This window comes from Ictidomys tridecemlineatus, chromosome 6 (genome assembly GCF_052094955.1).
Source record: "Ictidomys tridecemlineatus isolate mIctTri1 chromosome 6, mIctTri1.hap1, whole genome shotgun sequence".
Taxonomy (NCBI): Eukaryota; Metazoa; Chordata; class Mammalia; order Rodentia; family Sciuridae; genus Ictidomys; species Ictidomys tridecemlineatus.
The window spans coordinates 43,860,029-43,884,933 of NC_135482.1; the positions used below are offsets into that span (position 1 = coordinate 43,860,029).

Here is a 24,905-nt window from a genome sequence, read left to right on the forward strand (position 1 = left end):
TATTAACTAGAATGTCTTGGTTTTTAGAAGATAGTGCAAAGCTTTGAGCTTTTGTTGCACCAACAGTTACATCAGCAATAACTATTGGACCTGTTTTTTTTTTTTTTTTAATAAAGAGTACTTTGAATTGGTCCATTCAACTCCAGAGTCCATCCATGTAGGCTATACACTGTAAAAACTCAGGGTTTGATATTCACATCTCACACACAATCATGTAGGAATAGGTCCTTTTTCATTTTGATCAGTGGTCTTGTTGCTATTTAAAACTGTAAAGTTATCTTATAAAAATTATATTGCCTTAAAAATATCATCTTACATCATATTTTTTCCCTGTCACTTTCCAAACTTACTCTAACCTCCATGTACAAATAGCAAATACTATTTAAGAGTGAGGAATATGTTCCTGTTATGCCATATTCAGTTTTTTTCCTTAATGAAGGGCTTTCAGTATATAATTAAATTATTAAGCAGAATTTTGGATCAAAGTTGATATGACTGTTAAAGTAACTTGAATATAAAAATATTGAACATATTGTACGACTGAAATCTTTCGGTAAAGGAATGTCATACAGGAAGAAAATACTAGTCATTGAGAATTTTAATTCTCGCATCTCTCAACCCTAACTGGAGGAAAAAGACACACAAAAGAAGCATTTTAGTCTGTGTGGTTTTATCTCTGATAAAGGAAATGGAATGGTAGATTATGATGTATTTTTATGTGTTTTTCTTCATTTTAGAGAACAACCTAATATTTCTATTTGCCTTTTAACGGAAAATGGACCTTGTAACATTGTTGTCACAGGATTATCTAAGGCGGTTTGCTTTCAATTAAAGGGCATATAAACCTAGATCATAAAGTAAGCAACAATCTCCAGGTGCAACATCTAAGAGTTAAAGGCACTAAGCAGACAAGCGAAAGGTGATTAAGACTAACAACAAATATAGAGGAATTTATTGGAGATTGTAGTTCAAATATTTATTTTCCAGGTTATTGAAAAAGTAGGAACATGTCACTAGAGTAAAAAGCAGAGCCAATATTCTCAGTTAAAGCTGTCTTGTGTTCACAGATAAGTCATAATTTCCTTAAGTCTGCTTTCATATTTGTGTTAACATTAGTACAAGGGAAGAATGGGCAAATACAATTTTAGTGATCTTTCATGTTTTGGGATTATACTTACAAGTAAATCATTGCCACTCAGTACAGATTAACAGTAATTATTATGCAGAACATTTTGGAACAAAATGTTAGACTTCTAAGGAACATTTCTAATGCTCTATTTTTGTTTTGGTTTGGGTTTTGTCCCTCATAATTTTATAATTGGGTCTTAAGCTTTCCAAGTTCTGGTGCTCCATAATATAGATGATAGAGCAGAAAAGGGGTGGGGGGTCGAAGACCTTCTTTATGATTCTGTTCTGTAGGCCGCCAAAATGTCTTCTTAACTTTCTGCAGGTGTTCTTCACTTGTATTTTACTTATGGGAGTGAGGGACAGTGAATGGCCACCTAAGGTCTTGCTGGTCTGCCCTGCACTTTCTTGCATCTTACACCACCATTCACATAATTCTCCTTGGTAATAGTTACATAGAATTTTTTGAATGTGGTTTGATGCACTAAATGTGAAAACATTTTTCAGCTTTTTCTGACTGACTCCTTTGAGATAGGTAACGGAAAGCCATATCCTTCTTTCACAGATGGTAAAATGGATATAGCATGTGTCTCTACTTTATTAATTTAAGTCACCTTCAAAGAGGGACCTCATAACATGTTACTCAAAAATTGAAGCCAATAATGCTACTTTTAAAAATTACATGCTATTGCAACCTCTATTGTAGAAGGATTTGCACATGTTTATAAACCTGTGCATATTTTGAAATTTTTCTAAAAAGCTTTTTGCAAATTTTATTCACAACTGACAATACGGTAGGATGTATAAAACTCAATAATAGCCTGTTTAGAATAGAGCCCTTTTGGAGGCAACATGTGCTTGAAAATCCCCATGCATTTAGAGGAATCTTCGACCCAACTTAAAAAAGAGCCCTCTTATGGAAAGTCTGATTATAATTAGAACTGCTGCTACTACCTTCAGCTTTTTCCCCTCTAACTTCTTGAATAATCCATGAATAATGTGCTATTTCCATCAGTTAGTAGTATCTACAACTTGCAGAGCACTATTTCAGTACTCTGTGAAAACTACACATTACTCTTAAGAGATATGGTTATTGTTTTTTTTAATATGGAAGAACTGCCTAGAGATTGCTCAGTGTCTTCATTGTTTCAAACTGATTTCTCCAAATGATCTGTTTTAGAAAAAAACCAGAAATGTTTGCAATTAACTGGAAGCTAAGTAAAACCAGAAATGTTTCAGTTGAAGAACAAAAAAGCTTGGAATTAAAAAAAAGCTTGGAATATATAGTCTCATCAAGAAAGCAGAGGTTCTAGAATATCGGCGGCCAGTGTGATTGGTCTTAAGTGATAGGATTGTGATTAGTGTCAGTGAGTCTGAATTATTTATCCAGTTGAAAGTCAGAATTTAATACATGGGAAATGGAATAGAATATTCAGAATAAGTCAGTTGTTTTCTAAATGCCATAAAATAACAGTATTTTTTGGAAGACTTTAATAAATTGTGAAGGCAATCCAAAATATAAACAAATATGACTCTTCTATGAATTAAGTGAACCCTAAATATAAATGTGAAAATTACTGGCACATGCATTCTACAAGAACATATACCGTACTTGCCCTTGCACAGGTAATCCAGAAAGCTTCAAAACTATCAGGTTATCCAAAATCAAGGGCAAATTAAATCTTGTAAATGTTCTTACCTACTGAAGTAAGCCTTATGAAAGAGAATGATAGCCAGCAGCCCAAAGGAACTGAGTAGTAGAGGACTGGTGATCTGTTTACATTATTGGAAATAATCAGGGTATCCACTGCCAAGGCCAAAACATAGTCAGCTTGGCACATCAGACAGTCAAATTTAAGAGTCTGCCTGAGGATAGATTTGGCATTTATTTTGTGTTGGTTGAAATGGAGCTACAAAGAAATAGTTTCAGGAAATATAGGCAAGTCAACCAATGTGATGAAAAGACACATATTTCAAGGATCTGGGTGTTTAATTTAGCTCTACATTAACTGTATAATCATGACAGGCCATTTCATTGTTGCTGATGTCCTTTTCCATCTCCAAATCTACAAAATATGGAAATACATGCACTTAACCTGAGGGGTGTTTAGAAATTATCTTTAAAGACAAAAGAGTTTAGAATCATTTTCCAAAATGGCAGAGATGCTACAAAATAACAGTTTGCTTCCTCTGGACATATTTTCATCACTTGTCAGTTGATCCTACCAATGCTCATGCATGAGTTAATTGCTATTTCTAAGAAACCCAAGTTCTGAGCATGGTGGTGCACAGTTGTAATCCAGCTACTCTGGTGGCTGAGGCAGGAGGATTTGAATGCCTCTTAACCTCAGCCTGGGCAACTTGATGAGACCCTGTCTCAAAATTGAATAATAAAAAGGAATGTGGGTATAATTCAGCAGTAAAGTACTTGTCTAGTGTGTGGGAGTGACCTTGGGTTCAATCCCCAGTACCCCCTCCCCACACATACTAATTAAAAGTGCTAGGCATATAGCTCAGCGGTAGAGCATCACATCCTGACTCCAGGTTCACTTTCCAGTTTTTGGATGGGTGTGGAGACATGGACTATGGATAAAATTCAGTAGGTAAAATATACCTACTGAAGTAAGCCTTATGAAAGAGAATGATAGCCAACAGCCCAAAGGAATTGAGTGGTAGAGGATTGGTGTTCTGTTTACATTGTTGGAAATAACCAGGGTATCCACTGCCAAAGGTAAGGCCCTGAGTTTGACCTCCAGCATCTCAAACAAAACAAAACTGCCATCTAAATTCAGTGGCTTGTTTTTTATATATTACTGTCCCAAATTATAGCTTAAATTATCCATTCAAAGAAAGTCTTGACCTTACGTTTTTAAGTCAAAGAGGATCTATGAAAATCCTATCTCTGTTTTTTTGCATGTAATAAAGGATAAAAGCAACCTCTTAATTCAGTACTCAAAAGAGCAGCCAATCACCCAGGCTGTTTTCCACTTTTTATTGGAGTTGTCTATGAAGGGCATGGCAGTATTGACCAATTTAAACTTACTTATTCTTGTAGGCAAAAGTCATAAAATGATCTCATCAGAGAAGAGGACTTACATAAAGTTTGCATTTAAGATAATTTCCCAGAAGCACACTTTAAAAAGAATTGCCTCTTCTTTCTTTTTTTTAAGCTATGTTTTTTATTGTAATTAGGCTGAGCCTGACTGAAACTATGATCCCAGTGATGGACAAAGATACAAATTGCAGAACGGAGGAGCCAAGGATAATTTGTAGTATTTACTTGATTAAATGTGGCTCTCAATAAAAGCAGTATGATCTAGCAGAGTATTTATCAAAATAGTCTAGAATAAATCCAGAGCTTTGCAAAGGAGCCTTCTGTGTTAGGACTAACAAAAATGGAAATAACAGTGGGTAAAAAGTTTCTGTCATGAGGTGAAGTTAACACCTTGATCCTAACTTGTTCTAAGATCTAAATTAGAAAAAACAACAACAAAAACATTAAAGCCCTTTCCATTCTGTAAGTCTCTAGTTCTTTGGAACAGGAAAGCTGAAAGCAGTTTCTAGACTTAGTTGATCAGACAGGCTCAGGAATGGGCATTTAAAAATCAACACTCTTGAGACTTCATGTCATAAGGAATACTATTCCAAGTGCTTGAGGTTTACTAACATTTACATTTTCACAACCCAACAAGAGACTGCTTTGAATTCATTTTACCGGTATAAACAGTCACAAGAAGTTAATTAGGGGCTGGGGATGTGGCTCAGTGGTAGAGCGCTCACCTAGCATGCATGAGGCACTGGGTTTGATCCTCAGCACCACATAAATGTAAAATAAAGATATTGTGTCCACCTAAAACTAAAAAAATATTAAAAAAAAAAAGTCACAAAGATAGTAAATGACAAACTCAGGAGGTTGAGTCCTAAATATGTGCCCTTATTTGGTAACTTAAAACCCCTAGAGTAAAATTGGTCCAATAAATGAGACCATTGAGGGAATCATTGATAAAGAGTCTCACTCTTTTTATTATCAATTAATAGTGTGTAAGCCTGCCGGAAGCTTCTATACTATTAAGACAGTAGCACCTCAACACAGTGTTGTTAGATCCTTCTGGGAGTGAGACTCAAGAGGAAAGCAGAGGTAAAAGTTGAAAGAGAAATGTGGAAACAGCTGGATTCACCGTGTTTGAAATCAGATACCCCTGGGTTTTTCAGATATTTAACATTCTCATCAACTACCCCCACCCTTCTTAAAAATTGACCTCAGATTCAGTGGAGGTTCTTGTCCTCTGAAATACTGTAAGTTAATTCAGCCCAACACCTGTGGCCCTGTGCCTGAGGAATAACATTGCTGATAGGTCATTTACTACTTAGGTCAGAAAAAGAGATATGTTCTTGCAGCTACATTAATTAAGAAAGTAATCAGTTTCTGTTGAAGGCGAGAATTGTGGAAGAATGGGCAATGAGAGAGCTGCATGTTTAGATGCCTAGTGGATAGGGCTGAGAAGCTTTTTCATTGTGCTTAAATTCTCTTCACGTTCCCCTTGGATTACAGAGTTGGCTGTATGATCATGAAAAAGTTCACAACTCTTCATTTCTAAGAATGGGTTAATAGTAGTCTTTGTCTCACTTGGAGTTCTGAAGATATATAGCATACAGCCAAAGGATTTAGCACGGTATCTAGCTGGAACATGGTAAATAACAGCCACAACTGGTCATACTAGATGAGTGATTGTAGAAACTGTTTGAAGAAGGATGACTTGGAATGTGGATTAGGGAAGTATTTTGGTATAATAAAAGAAGATAGGGTGGCAGAATCTGATTACTTGATTAAACTTTTCATTAGATGAAGACCTGAAGAACAAATAGAGACACAGAATATGAATTAATGAGTAAGATTTCATTTGAACCAATATTTATTTGGCAAATGAAAGTTCTAAGAAAGCTTTGGAAACAAAATAGTATTGATGAATGAAGATGACACTTGCAAAGACATGAAAAGAAAGTACAGGTTTTTTTTCCCATTGAAGATTCCCCAGTGTAGGAAATGTGCTAAGGAAAACATTACAGTAATCTAGATCTTTGCTCCTTATCTTCTGTATCTCTGGGCACTTCTGGGAATTTGCTAGAAAAGCAAAATCTTAGGCTCCACCCTGACCTACTGAGTCAGAATTATATTTTAATAAGTTCCCCATGTGATTTTATGCATATTAAAATTTCAGAAACACTATTGTAGGCTAGAGAGAAATGCATGGATTTCCATTGTTTAAAATAGAAAAGAATGAAGAAATGTCCCAAATTACTGGACATCTATTTTAATGTCTGAAATACAATAGCTTCAAGTTACATAGTTTTTGTTTTGTTTTGTTTTTGATTTTTGACATAAGGTGGTGAGGTGATACCAGGGATTGAACCCAGGGGCTTTTAACCACTGAGCTACATCCCCAGCCCTTTTATATTTTATTTTGAGACAGAGTGTGACTCAGGTCTCCTAGGTACTTGTATCAAACTATTGGCCAGGGCTGCTATCAAGTCATCTGAGGCTCATGTGGTTTTTTGCAGGCCTCAGTTTCTCACCACATGTATGGTTACTTAGCTCTACCTGAATAGCTCCATGGCAGAGTAGCTGACTTCCTCCAGCATGAGCTGATAGACAGGGAAGGAACCAAAACCAGAAGTTTTAGTCTTTTATAGTCCAATCTTGGAAATGACATACTGAGATATCTATTGGTCCCACAGCTTAGCCCTTGTATGAAATAAGAGGAGATCATGCAGAAATGCAAATAACAGTGGGTACTGATCATTGAGAGGTGATTTTGGAACCTGACTGCTACAATGATGGAAGCGCTTTTCTCTGAGCAACCAAATTCATCAATAGGTCCAGGTGCAACTTGCACAGGTGGGAGACTTTTTAGTCCCTGTGGAAAGGGAGCTAAGACAGTGTATGAATTGCAGACCACAAACAGATGTACAGTCTACTTGTAGGGCTAATGATGCAAGCAGAAATGGATTTTAGTCTTAATTGGATGGGGAAGGCCGAAGAGTATGGAAGCAAAGAATATCTAGTCAGTGGAGACAGCCTTCATATTCCAAAATATTTGAATACAGAACTGTCCCAGCAGTCTTTTAATTCATACTTGTATCAAAAATTGAAGAAGGATGTTTAACTCCTAAGTGGATCAAATTGATTCCTCTAAACAGGTTATATCTCCTGGGTATTCTGACTTTCTCATGTCAAAGATTGGCCTTCGATACTGAACCAAAGAACAAATAATGATTATAAAACAATGTTGGAAAAACTTTTACAACTCTTGTAACTCCTGTTATCAATAGGCCTGCAAATAGTGAAATAAGTTTCCATTATTTTGTACCATTTCCCTTTGAAATGAAAATGCATCCTTCTGCTTCAATTCATAGTACCTGCTTCTTCATCAGCTTGGTGTCTTTAACCTATGCAATCTGTTACACTAAACCAACCCAACACACTCTAAATCCTGTAAGCCATAAACAATTAAAATCACAAAAATAAATTGTATAGAAGAGGAGTCATTCATCTCCATTGAATTTTGGCTGTTTTAGGGACCCCCAGTCAAACATGAAAAATATTTAAACTTTTGTTCATACTACACAGATATTTAGAGGAAAAACTGAATATCCCAAAGATTGTAACAGGCAAGAATCAACTGCCCAATCTTTCTCTAGTTATTACAAGAAAGCAACATATCAAGAATTCTTGTTTTTCCATTGGGAAATAAAGTTACGTTATTCAGAAACAAAGACATGGTCTAATTTAGATCATAGACCCTCTATACCCCCAGAGGGCCAATTCTGCTCTTGTTAGAAAAAAAGCCTTGGGTAAAAAGTACACGATTTAAAAATTTTATTATCATTTTTTTTGGGGGGGGCCACTTCCTTGTTTACAGCAAACCTCAGTGATTAGCAACTTGTTTTTATTTTTTTTTTTTGCGGGGGGGAGAGGGATACCCAGTGATTGAGCCCAGAGATGCTTAACTACTGAGTCACATGCCTAGCCCTTTTAATTTTTTATTATGATAGGGTCTCACTAGGTTGGTTATAGCTTCACTAAGTTGCTGAGGATGGCTTCAACCTGTGATCCTCCTGCCTTCGCCTCTTGAGCCACTGGGATTACAGGCATGCACCACCATACCTGGAAATTAGCAAGTTTTGATTAAAATGTCAAGCAAGATCATTTTCTTAGCCAGGTGCAGTGGTGCATGCCTGTAATCCTAGCGGCTCGAGAGGCTGAGGCAGGAGGATTGCAAGTTCAAAGTCAGTCTTAGCAATGACGAGGCACTAAGCAACTCAGTGAGACCCTGTCTCTTAATAAAATAGAACATAGGGCTGAGGATGAAGCTCAGTGGTCGAGTGCCCCTGAGTGCAATCCCTAGTAAGCCCCCTCCAAAAAAAGATCATTTTCTTACTATGAAATGGAGATTATAATTTAAGAAGTTATTCAAATAAGTGTCAGATACATATTAACAGTAAATCCCTCCAGTGAAAATGAAAACTTTTCTAAAAAGTTTGTGTATCACAATAAACTATTTTACTTCTTTTTTGACTTTTACAGTTAGTGTCCTTGTCCTTTCAGGCTGCTGCAACAAAAATACTATCAACTGGCTGGCTTATAAACAACCAACATTTATTTCTCAGAGTTTTTGGAGACTTAGAAGCCCAAGATCAAGGAGATGGCAAAGTTGGTGTCAAGTGGGAGTCCATTCTTCACAGATGGCAACTCCCAGCTATGTCCTCATATGGTAAAAGAGCCAGCTAACTAGCTGGGACCTGGGGTCTCTTATAAGGACACTAATCAAATTAATGAGAGCAGAGCTTCCATGAAGCCTCCGCCTCCAATATTATCTTATGGGTTAGTACTTCAACATTTATATGAATCTTGAGGATACATAGATACGCAGACAGTAGCAATTGTAAAGTGGACTTTGTTGACACAGAGTATAATGTAAATATTTTATCAACTCAATATTATAGCTGAGCACTCTGAAGAAAGGGAAATAAAGAAATTTGCCAAAGGTCATGCAACCTATAAGGGTTGGAGTTGGAATTTGAACCCAGGATACCTGGCTGCAGAATCTGAATACACAGTCACTGTGTTATGTTTCCCCTCAAAGTAACCACTCTGATTTTTTTTTTTCTGTACTGGGGATTGAACTCAGGGGCACTTGACCACTGAGCCACATTCCCAGCCCTATTTTATAGTTTATTTAGAGACAGGATCTCTCGTCATTGCTGAGGCTGGCTTTGAATTTGTAATCCTCCTATCTCAGCCTCCCGAGCCACTGGAATTACAGGCATGTGGCACCATGCCTGGCGGAATGTTTCGTGAATAATTACATTAACCTAAATGCGTGCTACATAAATTCTTTATAGGTAAAGGTTAATAAGGATAGAGATGTTGACCAAGTAAATCTTTTTCCTACTCAATGTATAATAGCCAACATTTGCAACCTTTTTTAAAAAATTTTTTTAATTTAAAAATTTTTTTTAGTGTAAAATCAAATTTCTTCTGTATGCCTCCCCTCCCCTTTTCTCTAGACTTAGGGTGACCATCTTCCTTTTCCCTTTGTTAACTGTTCTCCCTTGCCCTAAGAGTGATAGCTTAGTTCCTCCTATTAATACCTTGCTCCTGTAGGCGGCAGGGTGCAGTAGTTCTCAAACTTTAGCCTGTAACAGAATCACCTGAATGGCCTGGTAAAACACAGATTGCTAGATGCCACTTCCAGAATTATGACTGGAGGCTTCAGAACATGAATTTCCAACAAGTTCCCAGGGACCGTACTTTGAAAATCATTAGAGTAGCTGTTGACAGAAATGTCTCTAGGACCCATCTTCACTCTATACCAGACAGGGATCTTAGGCAAATTAATAAGCCTTTGTGCTATAACTTCATCATCTAGAGAACAGAAATGATAACAAGACCCATCTCATGGGCTTGTGTCCCAATTAAATAAGGTATTGTACATATAAAGTACCTAACACACACCTGGCAATGATTAAATCCTCATAATAACTATTATGGTGGGATCGATTTTCCAGTTAAACATCACTTGAAATATATTTAAAAATAAAATAGAAGCTATTAACAATGAAAAGCTCTTATCTTCCCTGCAGAGGGAGTTCCATTAATGTCACAATCCTCACATCTTAGTATACTCACTCTTTTTCGGGGGAGCAGGAATGATTGATCTTTTGGGGACTGTGGGAGAGAAATCTGGCCTGTTTGGGTAAGCTTCTCCCTCTCTTTTTTAAATCTTGGAAGTAGGCTGTCCACAGAAATCATGAATCCTGCTGCTCCCTGGAAAAGGTATAGAGTCTCTCCTCTGTGTAGGGAGACTGTGATCTAATACTACTGGTGACTGGGAAGAGAATATGGCAAACTCTGGAAAGTTCACTTGCCAAGATATTTAAGCCATATTGGGTACCAAGGTTAAGGTTATTATTAGGAAAACACGATAGATTGCTTTGTATTTGTATTGTTTTTGTTGTTTTTAATATTATTATTATTTTAATTTCTCACTTCTTTAGAACTTAGATTGAGAGAAAGGATGCTATTTATTGGAACACTTCAAACCAGTATGAGATTTGAACCTTTGGCTATTAAATTTTGAGTTGAGTTTTGGTGAAGACAAACCATATCCAAACCAGAGCATTCTACCTGTAGTCCCCCAAACTTCATGTCCGCCTCACTTACAAAATACACTCACTTCATCCCAATAATCCCAAAGTCATAACTCATTCCAACACTCATTCAAAAGTCCAAAGTCTCATCTGAATCAAATATAAGGTGACGAGCAAATTTCTCTCAGCTGTGATACTGTGAAATAAGAACAAGTTATCTATTTCCAGTCTATAATGGTGGGAAAGGCATAGAGTAGACATGGCCATTCCAAAAGAGACAGAAAAAAGAAAGAAAGAAAGAAAGTGATGATAGGCTCCAAACAAGTCCAAAACCCAAGATGGTGGACATTTTGAATTAAAGCAGAAGAATAATTTTTCTCTCTATGTGCCAGGTATCTCCTAGACACATTGGGGTTTGGGGCTCCGAAACATTAGGCAGCTCTGTCTCTATGGCTTTGTGGGGGCTCCATTCATGCTGCAGCTGTCTCAGGTTGGAGTTGAGTATTGGTACCTGCAGTTTCCCAGGCAGGCATTGCATATTTCTGATAGCTCTGCCTTTCTGGGGTTCCAGTCATAGTCCATATCCCACAGCTCCAGTAGGCAATCTAGTAGAGATTCTCTGCGGTGGCTCTGTGGGTGGAAGTTTTCTGCCTGGGCTTCCAGGCAGTTCGATACATTCTTTGAAGTCTAGGCAGAGGAAGCCATGCCTCTATAGCTTGTGCATTCTGTAACCTATGTAATTAGCAGTGTATGGACATGGATACCACCAAGGCTTGCTGTTGCATGCACCAGATAGTAGTCTGAGCTACAATGGGAGCCATTTGTGAATTTGTGGAGTGACCTGTCCCTTGGAAAAATTCTGCCCTCCTAGGCTTCAGGGTCTATAGTGAGAGGAATAGTCTCAAATATTTCTGAAACCCCTCTGGGCATTTTTCCCATTGTACAGATGAATAGAACTTTACTCCTTTCTATCCACATTAATATCTTTAACAAATAGTTGCTATTGTAATACTGTGTGCATGTATGATATGTAACAACAAATCCTATCATTATGTACAACTATAATGCTTCAATTAAAAATATGGAAAAACAGTTGCTTGACCTCACTCTTACATGGTTTTTCATAGTTTTTTGCTCTTTATATTTAAATTTTTACACCATGGTCCTTTTAATTATAAATTGTCTAAATTATCCCCTTTCCACATATCTTAGTATATGTAATTGGAAGTAACCCTAAAGCTCCTTTTGTATCTTGCTTGGAAACTTATTCCACCAGAAATCCTAGTTCATCCCTCAGAAGTTCTGCCTTCTGAAAAGTTCTAGGTCTGGATACAATGCACTCAAGTTCTTTGCAACTTTAAAATGAGAATGGCTTTACTCTCTTTCCCAATAAAACTTTTCTCACTTTCACCTGAGACTTTGTGGGAATGGCCTTTTCTGTCCATACGTCTATCAGCATTCTGGTCAAACTGCTTAAGTTATTTCTTAGAGGTTTCAGATTTTCTACTAGTCTTTTTGTCTTCTGAGCCCTCACCAGAATCACCCTTAAATCACCCTTAAAGCTCTGCTATTTTTTCTAGCTTTCTCCTCCAAACTCTTCTGCCCTTTTCTACCCACTTATACAGCTGATTTCACATTTTCAGGATTGTTATAGCAGTGCCCCATTTGTAGCACCCATTTTCTGACTTAGTTCATTTCCTATGACTGGATAACGTACAAGGAAAAATTTATTTTGGTTTATGGTTCTGAAGACTAGGGTGTCCACTAGCATGGTGCCAGTGAGGGCTTTGCACTGCTTCAACTCATGGGGGACAGTAGAAGGACAAGTGGGTATGTGTGGAGGAACAAGAGAAAACAAACAAAGCCAAACTTGTTATTACACATGGTTCTTGTGGTAAGAGCCCATTCCTTCAAGAAAGGTGTTAATTCCTCTCAACAATTTAATCACTTCTTAAAGATTTCACCACCTCTGAAGATCATTACATTGGCAATTAAATTTCAAGAAAAGTTTTGGTGGGAACAAACCATATCCAAACCAGGTTGGAGTTGAGTATTGGTACCTGCAGTTTCCCAGGCAGGCATTGCATATTTCTGATAGCTCTGCCATTCTGGGGTTCCAGTCATAGTCCAAATCCCACAGCTCTAGTAGGCAATCTAGTAGAGATTCTCTGTGGTGGCTCTGTGGGTGAAAACCACATCCCAGGTCAAAAAGAATACTTTAGCCTGAGGCTGAATATAAGCCTTCTACTTCAACACCCCATGGTTTGGTCCTGAGGCCCCAGTTCTGTCATCTCTAATTAAGAGATTTGCATCTTTGTTTTTATTGCCACAGGTGTCCTCCAAATAACTTTCTATTCTTATGATCAAAAAAGCCAACTAGCCACAGTTATGGAATATTTCACTTAAATATTCTAATATTTACAGCTTGGGATCAAACAAGAAGGGAAAGAAGAAGAAAGGCAGAAAATTGAGAGATAGACAAGGACTTTATGCAGCTGAAGAGAAAAACTAACTGGGAAGCATCTCAATTTTGCCATGTATTGCCTGTTAGTGCTAATATTTCTACAATTTTGAGTTATGACTCTGGCTTAGTTGACTTTTAGCTGTTCAGTGGCAGAAAGAACAGATTTCAACCTGCTATAACCTGCCATAAGAGAGTTGATATTTCATCAGTAGTTTGAGGGAAAAGATCAGCATCAGTGAAGAGCTGGAGAAATTAAGAAGCTTGCCTGGTACTCTACCAAGATCTCTATGACAAGTGAGTTTAAATCCCAGGTCTTTATTTTTCACCAAACTAAGAGACCAACTGCTCACCCTCTAATGACACAGAACTATGTTCTCCAGGTTCAGGATGCAGATTTAGAGTCTCTGCCTTCCGCAGCCATTTCTCAAGCCTGACATTTCTTCTGAGAAGGCTAGAAAGAATTCATCTAGAATGTTGGGAACTGGGAAGTCAACTGATATTCAGTCTAGCTTCTTACTTGATGTGGTAGACTTTCTTTGGTATCCAAGACACCTGCTGAATGAATATTTCTCAGGTGAGCTTAATTTGGTCTCCCTAAGTTGTTCACCAGTTGATTCTTGTTCTCTGAAAGCTGGCTTGCTGTGTGGTTGTTTTTCAAGTGCTAGTAAATAGAACCTGTGTTTTAGCACTAGCTCCTCCTCATCTTTAACCTTATAAACTCGTTTTTTGCTTTGCTTTTTCACCTGTAAAATGATAAAGCCTGATTTGCATGTTGGTAAGTGGGCAAAGACAGTAAGCAGCTATTGAATACTTGCTGCTTTGCAGATACTGTGCTGAGACATTTATATACACTGAGTTATTAATATTCCCAACCCAATAAAGTTGGTGGTTTATTCCAATTTTACTGAGGAGAAAATTGAAGCTGAGAAGATTAAATACTTTACCCAAAGTTCATACAGAGAGTAATAGAACTAGAACTTGAACCCAGGTCTACCTGGCCAGCTGTAAGTTTATACTTTGAAAAGCACTTAGTAAATTTCCATTATTCAAATATCTAATTTTTTTCTCTAGGTGAAGCATTTTCCATTTTCTTTGACTGTTCTTAGATGGGATATCATTTTGCTATCCAATTTCACTTGTATTTCACAGTGTTTCTCTAGCTCAACACATGTATTTTCTACCAGGTTTCTGAATCCAAACAAGCTAAAGTTTTATCATCCTACCCCATATGCATCAAAGGTCAGACTTGCTGAAACTTGTGTTTGAGGCAAATGAGTCAGTGTAGAATCTGAGTTCAATATCTTTTTTTTATATATTTTTGCAGTGCTGGGAATGGAACTCAGGCCCTTGCATATGCTAAACAAGTGTTCTACTATTGACCTACCTCCCAGCCCCTCTGTTCAACACTTTTAGAAAGATTCATAAGGAGGAAATGAGGTGTGGTAGCATACTCACCATCTCTCTTGCAAAGAAAAGCTACCTAACTGTATTTTAAAGATCTAATCCTAATTGTATTTTAAAGACCATGAGTCTGACAGAGAAAATGATCAGTGTTCAATGGCCTAGAGAGAGATCATCCTTTTTGTCTGCACAGTTTAACCATAAAATAAAATTTCCAAATGCTGAATGAAGAATATGAGTGGAACAAGTATGGTCACAGTGAGATCCATCTGTTTATCTAAGACATTCTCATGCTGGCTAATGGGCCCCTGAGCTAAGTGTAATTGTAAGATTAACAAAAGAAGCAGGACATTGTTATTTTTTCAGATGTTAGAGCTTTTCTGGTTCTAAATTAAAAGGGTATTGCTAATTTTATTTCCTTTACTACTACTTTGTTTTTCTATTTTGGGCCAAATCTAAATGAAAGGATGTTTTCTATTTCACATTTACAACTCTTCATTTTAGACGTCAAGCCTCTAGAACTGTGGGAGAATAAAACTCTGTTGTTTTTTTTTAAAAAAAAAAAGAATGATTTTCTCTTCAGGAAGAGTTGAGAAAAAGAATTACATGTAGTAATAGCCAGCTCATTATATTTATATTATATATATATTATATATTATATATATTATATTTTTCTATTAAAATGTCATTCAAAATAGTTTGTTATAGGTAACATGAACAGAGGGACTGAAAATGATGAGTTTTCTTGATGTAACTGGTTGAATGCAAAAACAAAGACAAATATTTTACAAATGAAATCAGTATACGGTATCTTTCCAGACAGAATTTTTCTTGAGCGCCACATTTAAACTAGCATGCCTGTCAATCCTTTTATGTTATTTGTTTTTGTTTTTTTGTTTGGGTACTGGAGATTGAACCAGGGGCGCTCTACCACTGAGCTACATCCTGAGCCCTTTTTTTTTTTTTGAGGTGGGGTCTCGCTAAATTGTCCAGACTGGCTTCAAACTTGTGATGCACTTGCCTCAGCTTCTAGAGATGCTGGGATCATAGGCGTGCACTATGTGCCTGGATCCTTCATGCTATTTGAAATAGCTTCAGTTCTTTCACACGTTTGTATCAGGAATTGCTGTACATAAGCTTATTGCCTACCTCCACTCCACTGAATGAAAATTCTAGGCCTTGTTTAGTTATCCCCAGTGCATACAGCACTGCCCATGGTAGGCACACAATATTTGTCAAGTGAATGAATCCACTTTTGAAAACATAAATTTGTTAACCACATATTCTAGGATAGATTATTCCTTTATGTTCTTTTGATTTGTTACATTGTTTTTACTGTGGTTCAGTCTATCTCTATGACATATTTTTTCCTTTCTCCCTGTAGATTTATTTGTAGATGCAGTTTCAATTTGTGCTGTATTGTATATTGAAGAACATTTTTCAGACCCTTAATATAGTAGTGTTTAGTGTGAGATGTATTGCAACTAGTGTTTGCTATTAAAGTAATGAAGCTTATGGATTTATTTTTAAAGAAAATAGCATGGATATAAATGTTTTCTTCTTCTCCTTCTCCTCCTCCTCCTTCTTTTAATTACATTACTGACTTGTGTTTTCTTGAGCAAGAGAGATAGGAGGGGGTTGCCAGGACTTGTTCCTAACTTTGGTTGCCTAAAAACAAGTATGCTGAGAAGAAAGACTGAGATATGTTGCTCTCTAGAGTTTTCTGCTGCCTGGGCTGAGGGGTGAGATTAAGAGGAGTGAATCCTTGATTTACCTGAAGTCCAAGCATGTACTGTACATGAAGACCTCATTAACTAGGCTTAACTGTTAACTAGGTTTAGGCTAAAGCATATGGTTAAGCCTGATGGATGGGTGGGACACAGTGCCAGGCACCTTGGGGGTGCTCGGTAAACACGGACTGAACTTAGCCATAATGCCGAGCCTGCTAACCAGTACTTTTGTTTCATTTGGCAACACATACAGGGAGAACAGCAATCACTACTGAAGCTGAAAGGTCTGGCACACGTATCTAGGAAAATTATTTTATTTCTTATGTTTTTGGGAACTTACTGGGAGGAATGAATTTCTTTTTTTTTTTTTAATATTTATTTTTTAGTTCTCCGCGGACACAACATCTTTGTTGGTATGTGGTGCTGAGGATCGAACCTGGGCCGCACACATGCCAGGCAAGCGCGCTACCGCTTGAGCCACATCCCCAGCCCAGGAATGAATTTCTTTAAATCCTGAAAATCACAGGTCCTATTGTTTTGGCCTTGACATGGTCATGAAATATGTTTGCATTAAAGGAAGAATTTATAGGAAACTCGTGTCCATGTTGAATAATTTAAGATGGATTTGTTATTCATGTATCCCTTTCTAATTGTGTGTGCCTTTTTTTTTTTTTTTCTTCTTACATTAAAAAAGTGTTTGGGGCCAGTGTAAGTTCTGACTTATAAAATCCAAATTATCACTAGGAACAATAAACTTTACCAATGTCATGACAAAATGACTTATTAATCCAGGATCTAGCAAAAATATTTTGGTTTGTTCTTATGAAAAAATTATTTTTTAATATGGATAATGTATTTAAAGTATGAGAGTGCAAATACTTACATAGCAAATGTACTTAACCTCCCAAGTTAAAAACATTAGGGGACCGTATGTCTCCTTGTGGGTTCAATAAATAGACATGAAAATATTTTGTTTTATAGTCACACATTTTATTACAAATTTATTTTGTATCCAATAGAAAAGCAAATTTGGAATCTATTTACAAGTATTATATATTTACATATATTACATACAGTTGATGAATTTAAAGAAAATGGACAGAGAAACAATATATATGGAAGGCTATGCCACTGTACATGGTTTATTATCATGGTCTTTAATGTCACTGACTCTTTACTGTAATAAATACAGTTCTATATTTACACATCTTATAAAACATCTCATAAATGTATTTTTTAAAATTTCAAGTTAAAACATCTGATCAAAATAGACATGCTTATATAAAAATAAATCTACCTAATAACTTTTTGTTTGGGTATAATGAAGCTAATGTAGGATAATAGAAGTTAAGACTTAATCCTTTGACTCTTCATATTTAATAATTTGTCTCTTATAATATCTAACACATGTATGTATTAATATGGAATAATCAGAGGAGTAATGTTCCTCACATCAAGTGGTTGATCCAGAGAGAATGTAGCTAAAACCAAGGTAAATAAACAAGATAAAATATTACCAAGTCTCTATTGAGTCCAAGGCATTGTCCAAATTGTGGCCAGAGGGACTAGAAATACATGCATGAGAAGTTTTATGGGTGGACTTAATTTTTGTTATGTATGCACTTGATCATTATCTTAAGGTGCACATCCATTGAATCTTTTACAAAAAATGTGCACTCAACCAGAAATTAAAAAAAAAAAAATCCCACATGCTTGCTATCTTTTCTAGGTATGTTCACTGCCTGCAATGGACTTCCTTTCTGAGCTTTGGACACCAAGGACTTAAACTGAGTTAGACAAGACAAACTTTGCCTGTACATGATTGCCTTGGAATAATTTAATAATTTCAGTTAATTTGCCTTTCAAAATATTTATAATAAGTTGTGGGTTTCTTTTTTTTTCTTTTCTTTTTTTTTTTTTTTTTTGAATTCTGGGGATTGAACCCAAGGCCTTGTGCATGCAAGGCAAGCACTCTACCAACTGAGCTATAGCCCCAGCCCCTGTAATCAGTTTTATTCCATAAAGAGTGAAACCATAGAGTGCTGAGTCCTAAAACCCAGTATTTGTAAAAATGATGTGACTATAGATGACTTAATACTGCCTTATATTATCCAGAACTGGTGACTGAGAAGGATCTTCTCTGAGGAAAGGCAAAGGCAGACTAAAGCATCTCCATACAGTCATTAAAATGAAATCCTGTGGGCCATAGTCTTTTATAAGTAATATAAGCCATTTCAAACCTTCACTTTCCCAATGCTTTCAAATGTATTTTAAGAGATTTGGGAGTTTAAATAAACCCATTTTGTAAGCAAGTGAGTCTTCTCCACTGAACTCATAATGGTGAGTTTAAAGAGAATGCAAAATCATGGAGACTCTTTTATTAAAGAGCATTTCAATTTGCTTGTTTGATCTGGGTCAATATCAGTAATGTGACTGATCTATCTCTTAGCTCAACAACATACAAGCAGCATTTAGATTTGTATTTCACTCTCAAGTATCAATAGGTATCAGTTTTATCACTCTGAGAGGTTATTTTATTTTATTTTTTGGTTTTTAAACCCAGTTTCACCCCAGTCTTCTTAGTTACTGCTCTGATGTCCTCAATCTCACATTTTCAAGTTCCCATCTTTTGAAAAACTTTTCCTTACATATTAATTAGAGACATGGGACAAATGCCACAGATGAAAGATGACAGCTTTCCGTCACTGTATAAGCTGGCGATGACACAGAATTGGAAGGCAGGTCGTAGGCTATGCTGGCGCTGGTGAAGGTTACCAAGGCTTGGGTTGAGTCACAGGACTGTTTCTCAACATCATCTGAGTTAATAGATATCAAGCTTGGGTGTTTTGATCTTGTCCAGAGGTGGGTTTGCTTTCCCAGGCTCCCCAGATCCTCCTTAAAGTGGGGATTGAAGAGGATGTAGAGAAGGGGATTGAGGCAGGCAGGAAGTGGGACAATTACTAGAAGGATAAATTTAATTACTTCAGGACTGATAAATGTGAGGTTTAGCAAAGAGGAGAAGGATAAGAAAGCCACAGGGCAGTAAAGGATACAGTTGGTGAAGAGCAACAGAGCAATGTGTTTCACCATGGAACAGTCCCAGATATTCTCCAGGTCTCCCTTCTCCAAGTTGCAGTAGAGCTTGGTGTAGGCAATGGTCATTATGAGAAAGCAAAGGGAATTGAGCAAGACAAGAGCCACCATGTAGCCAGTGGTGCTGGGTTCCCCAAAGGGGAGGGGCAGGCAGAGAGGGGAGGCACTGTACTCACTGCCACCCAGCAGGGGAACTGTGGCGATGGTCAGGGCCAGCAGGGCACAGAGCAAAATAATTGCTTTCAGGCTAGAAAAAGGAGTTTTCATTTCAAATCTTGCAGAACACTTCACAGAAAACCCACGCTCCAGAGCTGCTAGAGTAAGCAGGAAAACAGATGATTCTGAAGCAAAAATGGACAAAAACCCAATGATTTGGCAACCGACCCCATTCTCCCACCATGCACCATGCTGCGCAAAGCTGCCAAAAGTGAATGCATCTATGGCAGCCAGCACAGTGCTGGAGACACCCATGAGCATGTTCATCACTGCAATGACCCCAATCAACAGTTTTATGGAGGAAATGTACAGAGGTGATCTGAACACTGTTGAAATCACCAAGGTGTTGCAAGAAATCGCCAGAACTACTATGATCCACACTCCGATTCTGATCAGCCAGCTACCGAACAGGTGTTCACAGGGCTTGAAAGGGCCTGAAAGTTCAAGGAAGAAAAAGGCTGTGTTTCAAATTAGAGTTGACAACTCTTACCAAATTGTCCTTTTGTTTCTCTTATTAGGACAGCAAGAGATAAAGGCCAGTAACAGCCATCATAACTCACAGTACTGCATGGCATGCTCCACTTTCACAAACCACTGTTGGGATCACCTTGGAGTTTCTGCTGCCCTGACTGATCACACCAGGTACTCATGTACACAGAGAATGAATTTGTTACCTTCCTGTAACAAAATGGGGCCTTCAGTCACTTGATTAAAGGTCTCCAAAATATAGCAGTGTTGGGACCAGGTGAAAAGCTATATAGCCTGCTCTTTTCATATTTTTCAGAATGTTTCAGTAAGGGTTCTACAGGAAGAAAATGAGAATCCTAGGGAAATACTTCATAACATTAGGATATCAAGTATGGGAGTTTCATGAAAGTCTCATCCTAGTTTTAGATTGACATTTGTTGTTAGGTAATGGTATAGTTTGGATCTTGAATGGTCCCCAAAGGCTCATGTAGTGAAGGCTTGGTCCCCAGTTTGTGGCCCTGTTGGGAGGGGGTGGAAACTTTAAGAGGTGAGGCCTAGTGAAAGGAAGTTAGGTCATTTGGGGTGTGGCCTTGAAAGGAATATTGGGACCCTGGCCCCTATTTTTCTTGTTTCTTTCGTTCCCTGCTCCCATGAGCTTCCTTCTCCATGTGCTACCGCCATGAAATACTGTGCTGCAAAAGACCCAAAGCAATATGGCCAAGCAACCACGGTCTGAAACTATGAGTCAAAATAAACATTTTCCCTTATTAAGTTGATTATCTCAGTTATTTTGTTACAGGAAGGTAACAAACACAGGGAACAGACTTGATCTAATTGTTGAAAATAAAATATTAACCATTGCCAGTTGTCTTTTTTCAACTGGCTCATCTGTTTCTGGAAACAGGACAATTAAGTGAATTCTTTGAGGAAAAAAAAAACACCAAACTTATTTATAAAAACCATTATTTGCTTTCACCAAATAGTTATTTCTGTAAGAGAAGATTTAAATCATTTTTTAAAAGTCAGTGATTATAGCAAACAAGCCATTTCAGGCTAAAAGGCTAACTGGTTTAAGAATAACACATACCTCTAAATACATGCTTGATTCTTTAGTTTCTATGACCTGAATCATAAGTTTCCTACAAAACTCCCATTTTTGAATGGAGAACAATTCCAGGAAGTGAACACTTATAAGTAGTTTACACCCTTGTTCCCCAAGAGGGACACTGATGACCCACAAGGTAGACTGGATTTAGTTCTGAAGTGTAGCCACAGTGTTGATGGCATTAGAATCAATAGTGGATGCTACAGCTGGGCATTTCTATGCTTCTCACCTGGAGAAGGTGAACACTGCACTGAATGAAGGGCTTTCAGGTCTTCCTCAAAGTCCAGCAGGAAATCTTCCAGGTCACGCTCATCTGCAGGAAGAAGGCCTGGAATGATTAGTTCTGTCTCCTTTCAAGGGACTGAATTCCAGGGAAGAGTATCTTGGGTCGCCCTCCAGATATAATCTGTCACAAAGGGAAGTGAAGGCAAGACAACCTGCCTTTCCCTGGGCTTTAGCTTTCTTGAAAGTCTATTATAAAGTTGTGTTGGACGTTCTACTCAAGCTCCCATGACGTAGTGTTCCAGGGGTGAGGGAGAGTGACTCCAGACTCTAGGTTATAACATCTAAGCACTCTCATTCTGTTCTTGTTCCCTGGAAGTCTTGGCCTTAATTCTTACTAACCTAAATTATAGGACGACTATGGGCCTCTCCATACAGTGCAGGGGACACTACAGTAGCCACAGTGCCAAGGTTCTGGGCTGTGTTCTCTGAGCATAAGAGGGAGAATCAGGGACAATAATTTTCAGTCTTCCTTGGGGGATTCTGTGTAACAGAGAACAAGTTTAACTATTCATGAAATAGGAGATTCACAGTCTAATACATTTTCCTAAAGATGTGAATTTGATTGGTATTGTGTGGGACTTGGGCACCAGTATTTTTAGAAAGCTTCTGTGTGATTCTAATAGGGGGCCCAGGGTTGAGAATTACTGCTCTTGAAAATAATTTCTATGAAGGACCTTATTTCTCTTGTTTATTTTGTACCTCCAGGGTCTAGTATAGTGCCTGACACATAGTAGGCACTTTAATTTTTTAAATGCTTGAAGGTAGTAAAAATTAGAATATGTGAGGCAAAAGAGCAAAAACAAAGCAAGAACCAGAGCAAGATTCATGCTATGGCCTAAAACAGGGGGGAGGGAAGAAAAATAAAATGTGCCAAAGGCCAAGATATCAGCTCCTTAAGTCAATACGCACACAGGGAGAAATGTTAAGGTAATCCTAAAACAGACTGAATCACACTTGCTTTGGAATCAACAAATCATTAAGGCCTAAAGAATGAGCAGTCCTTCTGTTCAAACCCTGTGCAAACTTGAAGAGTTGGCAGGGAAAAGAGAAGGTGTTGCCTGAGGCGCCTCCTCATCACCACAGGTGTGGCTGAGGTGCATTGCTGTCTGTCTAAGTAACGTCTTACTTCAAGGAGAGCCAAGGGCCTCACAGACATTATCTCACTCCACCTTCCTGACAGATACCTGTGTGGGGAGTGAGTGGGGAGAATGATTTAGAATTGGTTGGATAAGAAGCTGAATTCTTAAGTCCTTCTGTTGAAATACAGAGGAATCTCCCCAGGCCATAAGACTAAAAATAGATTTTGTCTTTTGGAGAAAAAAGCTCAGCAGCATGGTTGAAAAAAGTTCCCACAGGAATGGTACCTTTCTAAAAGTTTATGGAAATACCAATATCAGTAATCACCCCTGAGGACAACTCGTGATAAGGACGATCTAACCATGAATATAAATGTTAAGAATTCACCAACAGAACAGATGAACTTTTAGAATAAACCCAGAGGGAGCTTTGTCTTTCTCTGCAAGTCTTTCAAAGGGGGCTTGATTCTTGCTGGGTTGGTTACTTAAAGACTGGTCTGAGTTCAGATGATCTGTTTGATGACTTTTCTCAACTCTTCTGGTCTCAATTTTATTACTATTGACCTAGTAGGATTTACCTTGAACCAGAACCATCCCAGCATCTTTCTTATGAAGGTCATCCACACTGCTGTTGTCACCTTTATTCCACTGATTAGGAATTTTATAGATGTTCTCACACACTCCAAATTCACAGCACTGGTAAGCATAAGGCATTTCTATAATCCTTTAGAAGCACAAGACAAAAAACACAGCTTGAAAGATGGGTCATTAAATGGAGTGTTTGTCTTTTTTTTTTTTTTTTTTTACCAAATGATTCTACCTTTGGATTTTAACCTAAATAAATAATCCAAATATAAATTCTGTGCATAAAGATGTTCATTACAGTGCTACTTATAACAATAATTGAGTTAATAAAAATTATCATCATGGAATGTTGGTAATTGCTGAAGCTGAGTGAGTCAACTTCCATCACTCACAGGATAGGAAATTTCCATAATAAAAGGGTTTAAAAAATGCTAGCCAGGGCTGGGGCTGTCACTCAGTGGGAGAGTGCTTGCCTAGCATGTGTGAGGCACTGGGTTCATCCTAAAAACTAAACAAATAAAGGCATGCTGTTTATCTACAACTATACAAAAAAAATTTTAAATGCTAGGAAAACTATGGTAACATTATGTTGTAATATTATTTAAATAGCTAAAACTTGATATAAATGTCTATGCATATTTTGAGACTAATAATTAAATAAATGAGACAAAATCTAGAAAGAAAAAACACATAAAAATGTTGTTTGGAGGGGCATTTTTTAACATTTTTTTCTCTCTTCTATTTTACAAACTAACTTTTGGCATTATATTATTTTAATGATATTGAAAATATATTAAAAAGTATTGTGTTTAAAACATATGTATGTATATGTATGTATACACAGATATACATATATAATCTTTCAAGATACTTCTTTACGGCTAATAAGCATAACAGGTTTTGAAGCGCACAACTTCCCCAAATATTAATTTAGCACATTTCAGTATAACATATACACAAGCTAGATGAATTAAAATTTGTAAACAGAGTACTATAATGTTATTTAATTATCTGTCCTAGTTTATGTCCCATGGATCAATGGTTTTCAAACTCTTTCCATGAACTCTCTAATTCTGGGAGGCATCTTTGAGAAGGATGCCTTCATCCCACTTCAGGGCTTGTTCTAACCATGTCCAGGGGTGGGGACTTGAGAGCATGAAATGCAATTCAAAAATGTCCCGTGACCTCATAAATTTAGAAAACCACTATAACATGTCTATTATTTCACATGACTACAAACGTATCTTATTAGCTTTAATGACAAACTCACTTGAGTTCTGGAAAGTTTTCAGATGATATCAAGGTCTGTAAGGCATGATTTCCTGTTAATTTTAAGTGAGTTAAACCATGTAACCCAGTTACAGGAAAAGACGACAGGAGGTTGGACGATAGGTCCCTGCAAAACATCAAACAACAATTGGCTTTTAGTTTGTGTTAGCATAAAACGGTTAGGTTAAAAAAGCATTCTAAAGATGATTAAACTGCTCAATAAAAACTTCTAAGCAGAGTCTTGAGTCTTTTTTTGGTGTGTGTGTGTCTTTATTCTTAATGGTAAAAGTAACCGTTTTTGGTTTTAGCTCTTGACAACTTTTCTATTTGCAATCAGAATTGCAGGGGAAAAAGTTTTAATTGCATCCAAATCATTCTGCATTTGATTCCATTTTGCCAAATGGAGATATCTAAAATCAAGGGGGAAGTTGTTACAT

The 24,905-nt window shown here is 37.3% G+C and overlaps 1 protein-coding gene and 1 long non-coding RNA gene across 5 annotated transcripts in view; one reads left to right on the forward strand and one right to left on the reverse strand.

Moving 5' to 3' along the window:
- Positions 1 to 4,038: 4,038 nt before the first annotated feature.
- LOC144378607 (uncharacterized) lies at positions 4,039 to 24,706 on the forward strand. Its single transcript, XR_013440453.1, has 3 exons — positions 4,039 to 16,655; positions 16,758 to 20,091; positions 20,199 to 24,706. It is a non-coding gene; the product is annotated as an uncharacterized LOC144378607 (long non-coding RNA).
- Positions 17,400 to 24,905, reverse strand: part of Lgr5 (leucine rich repeat containing G protein-coupled receptor 5) — a 124,781-nt gene continuing 117,275 nt past the window's right edge. For 2 of the 4 annotated variants that reach the window (XM_040280316.2, XM_040280315.2), the window contains 4 exons: positions 24,470 to 24,595; positions 23,193 to 23,338; positions 21,483 to 21,566; positions 17,400 to 20,138 (listed from right to left, as the gene is read on the reverse strand). In XM_040280316.2, the coding sequence (XP_040136250.2) occupies positions 19,027 to 20,138; positions 21,483 to 21,566; positions 23,193 to 23,338; positions 24,470 to 24,595 (1,468 nt within the window). In that variant the 3' untranslated portion in view covers positions 17,400 to 19,026. The remainder of the gene's footprint in view (positions 20,139 to 21,482; positions 21,567 to 23,192; positions 23,339 to 24,469; positions 24,596 to 24,905) is intronic. The other 2 variants (XM_005330412.4, XM_005330411.4) reach the window with 1 other exon arrangement.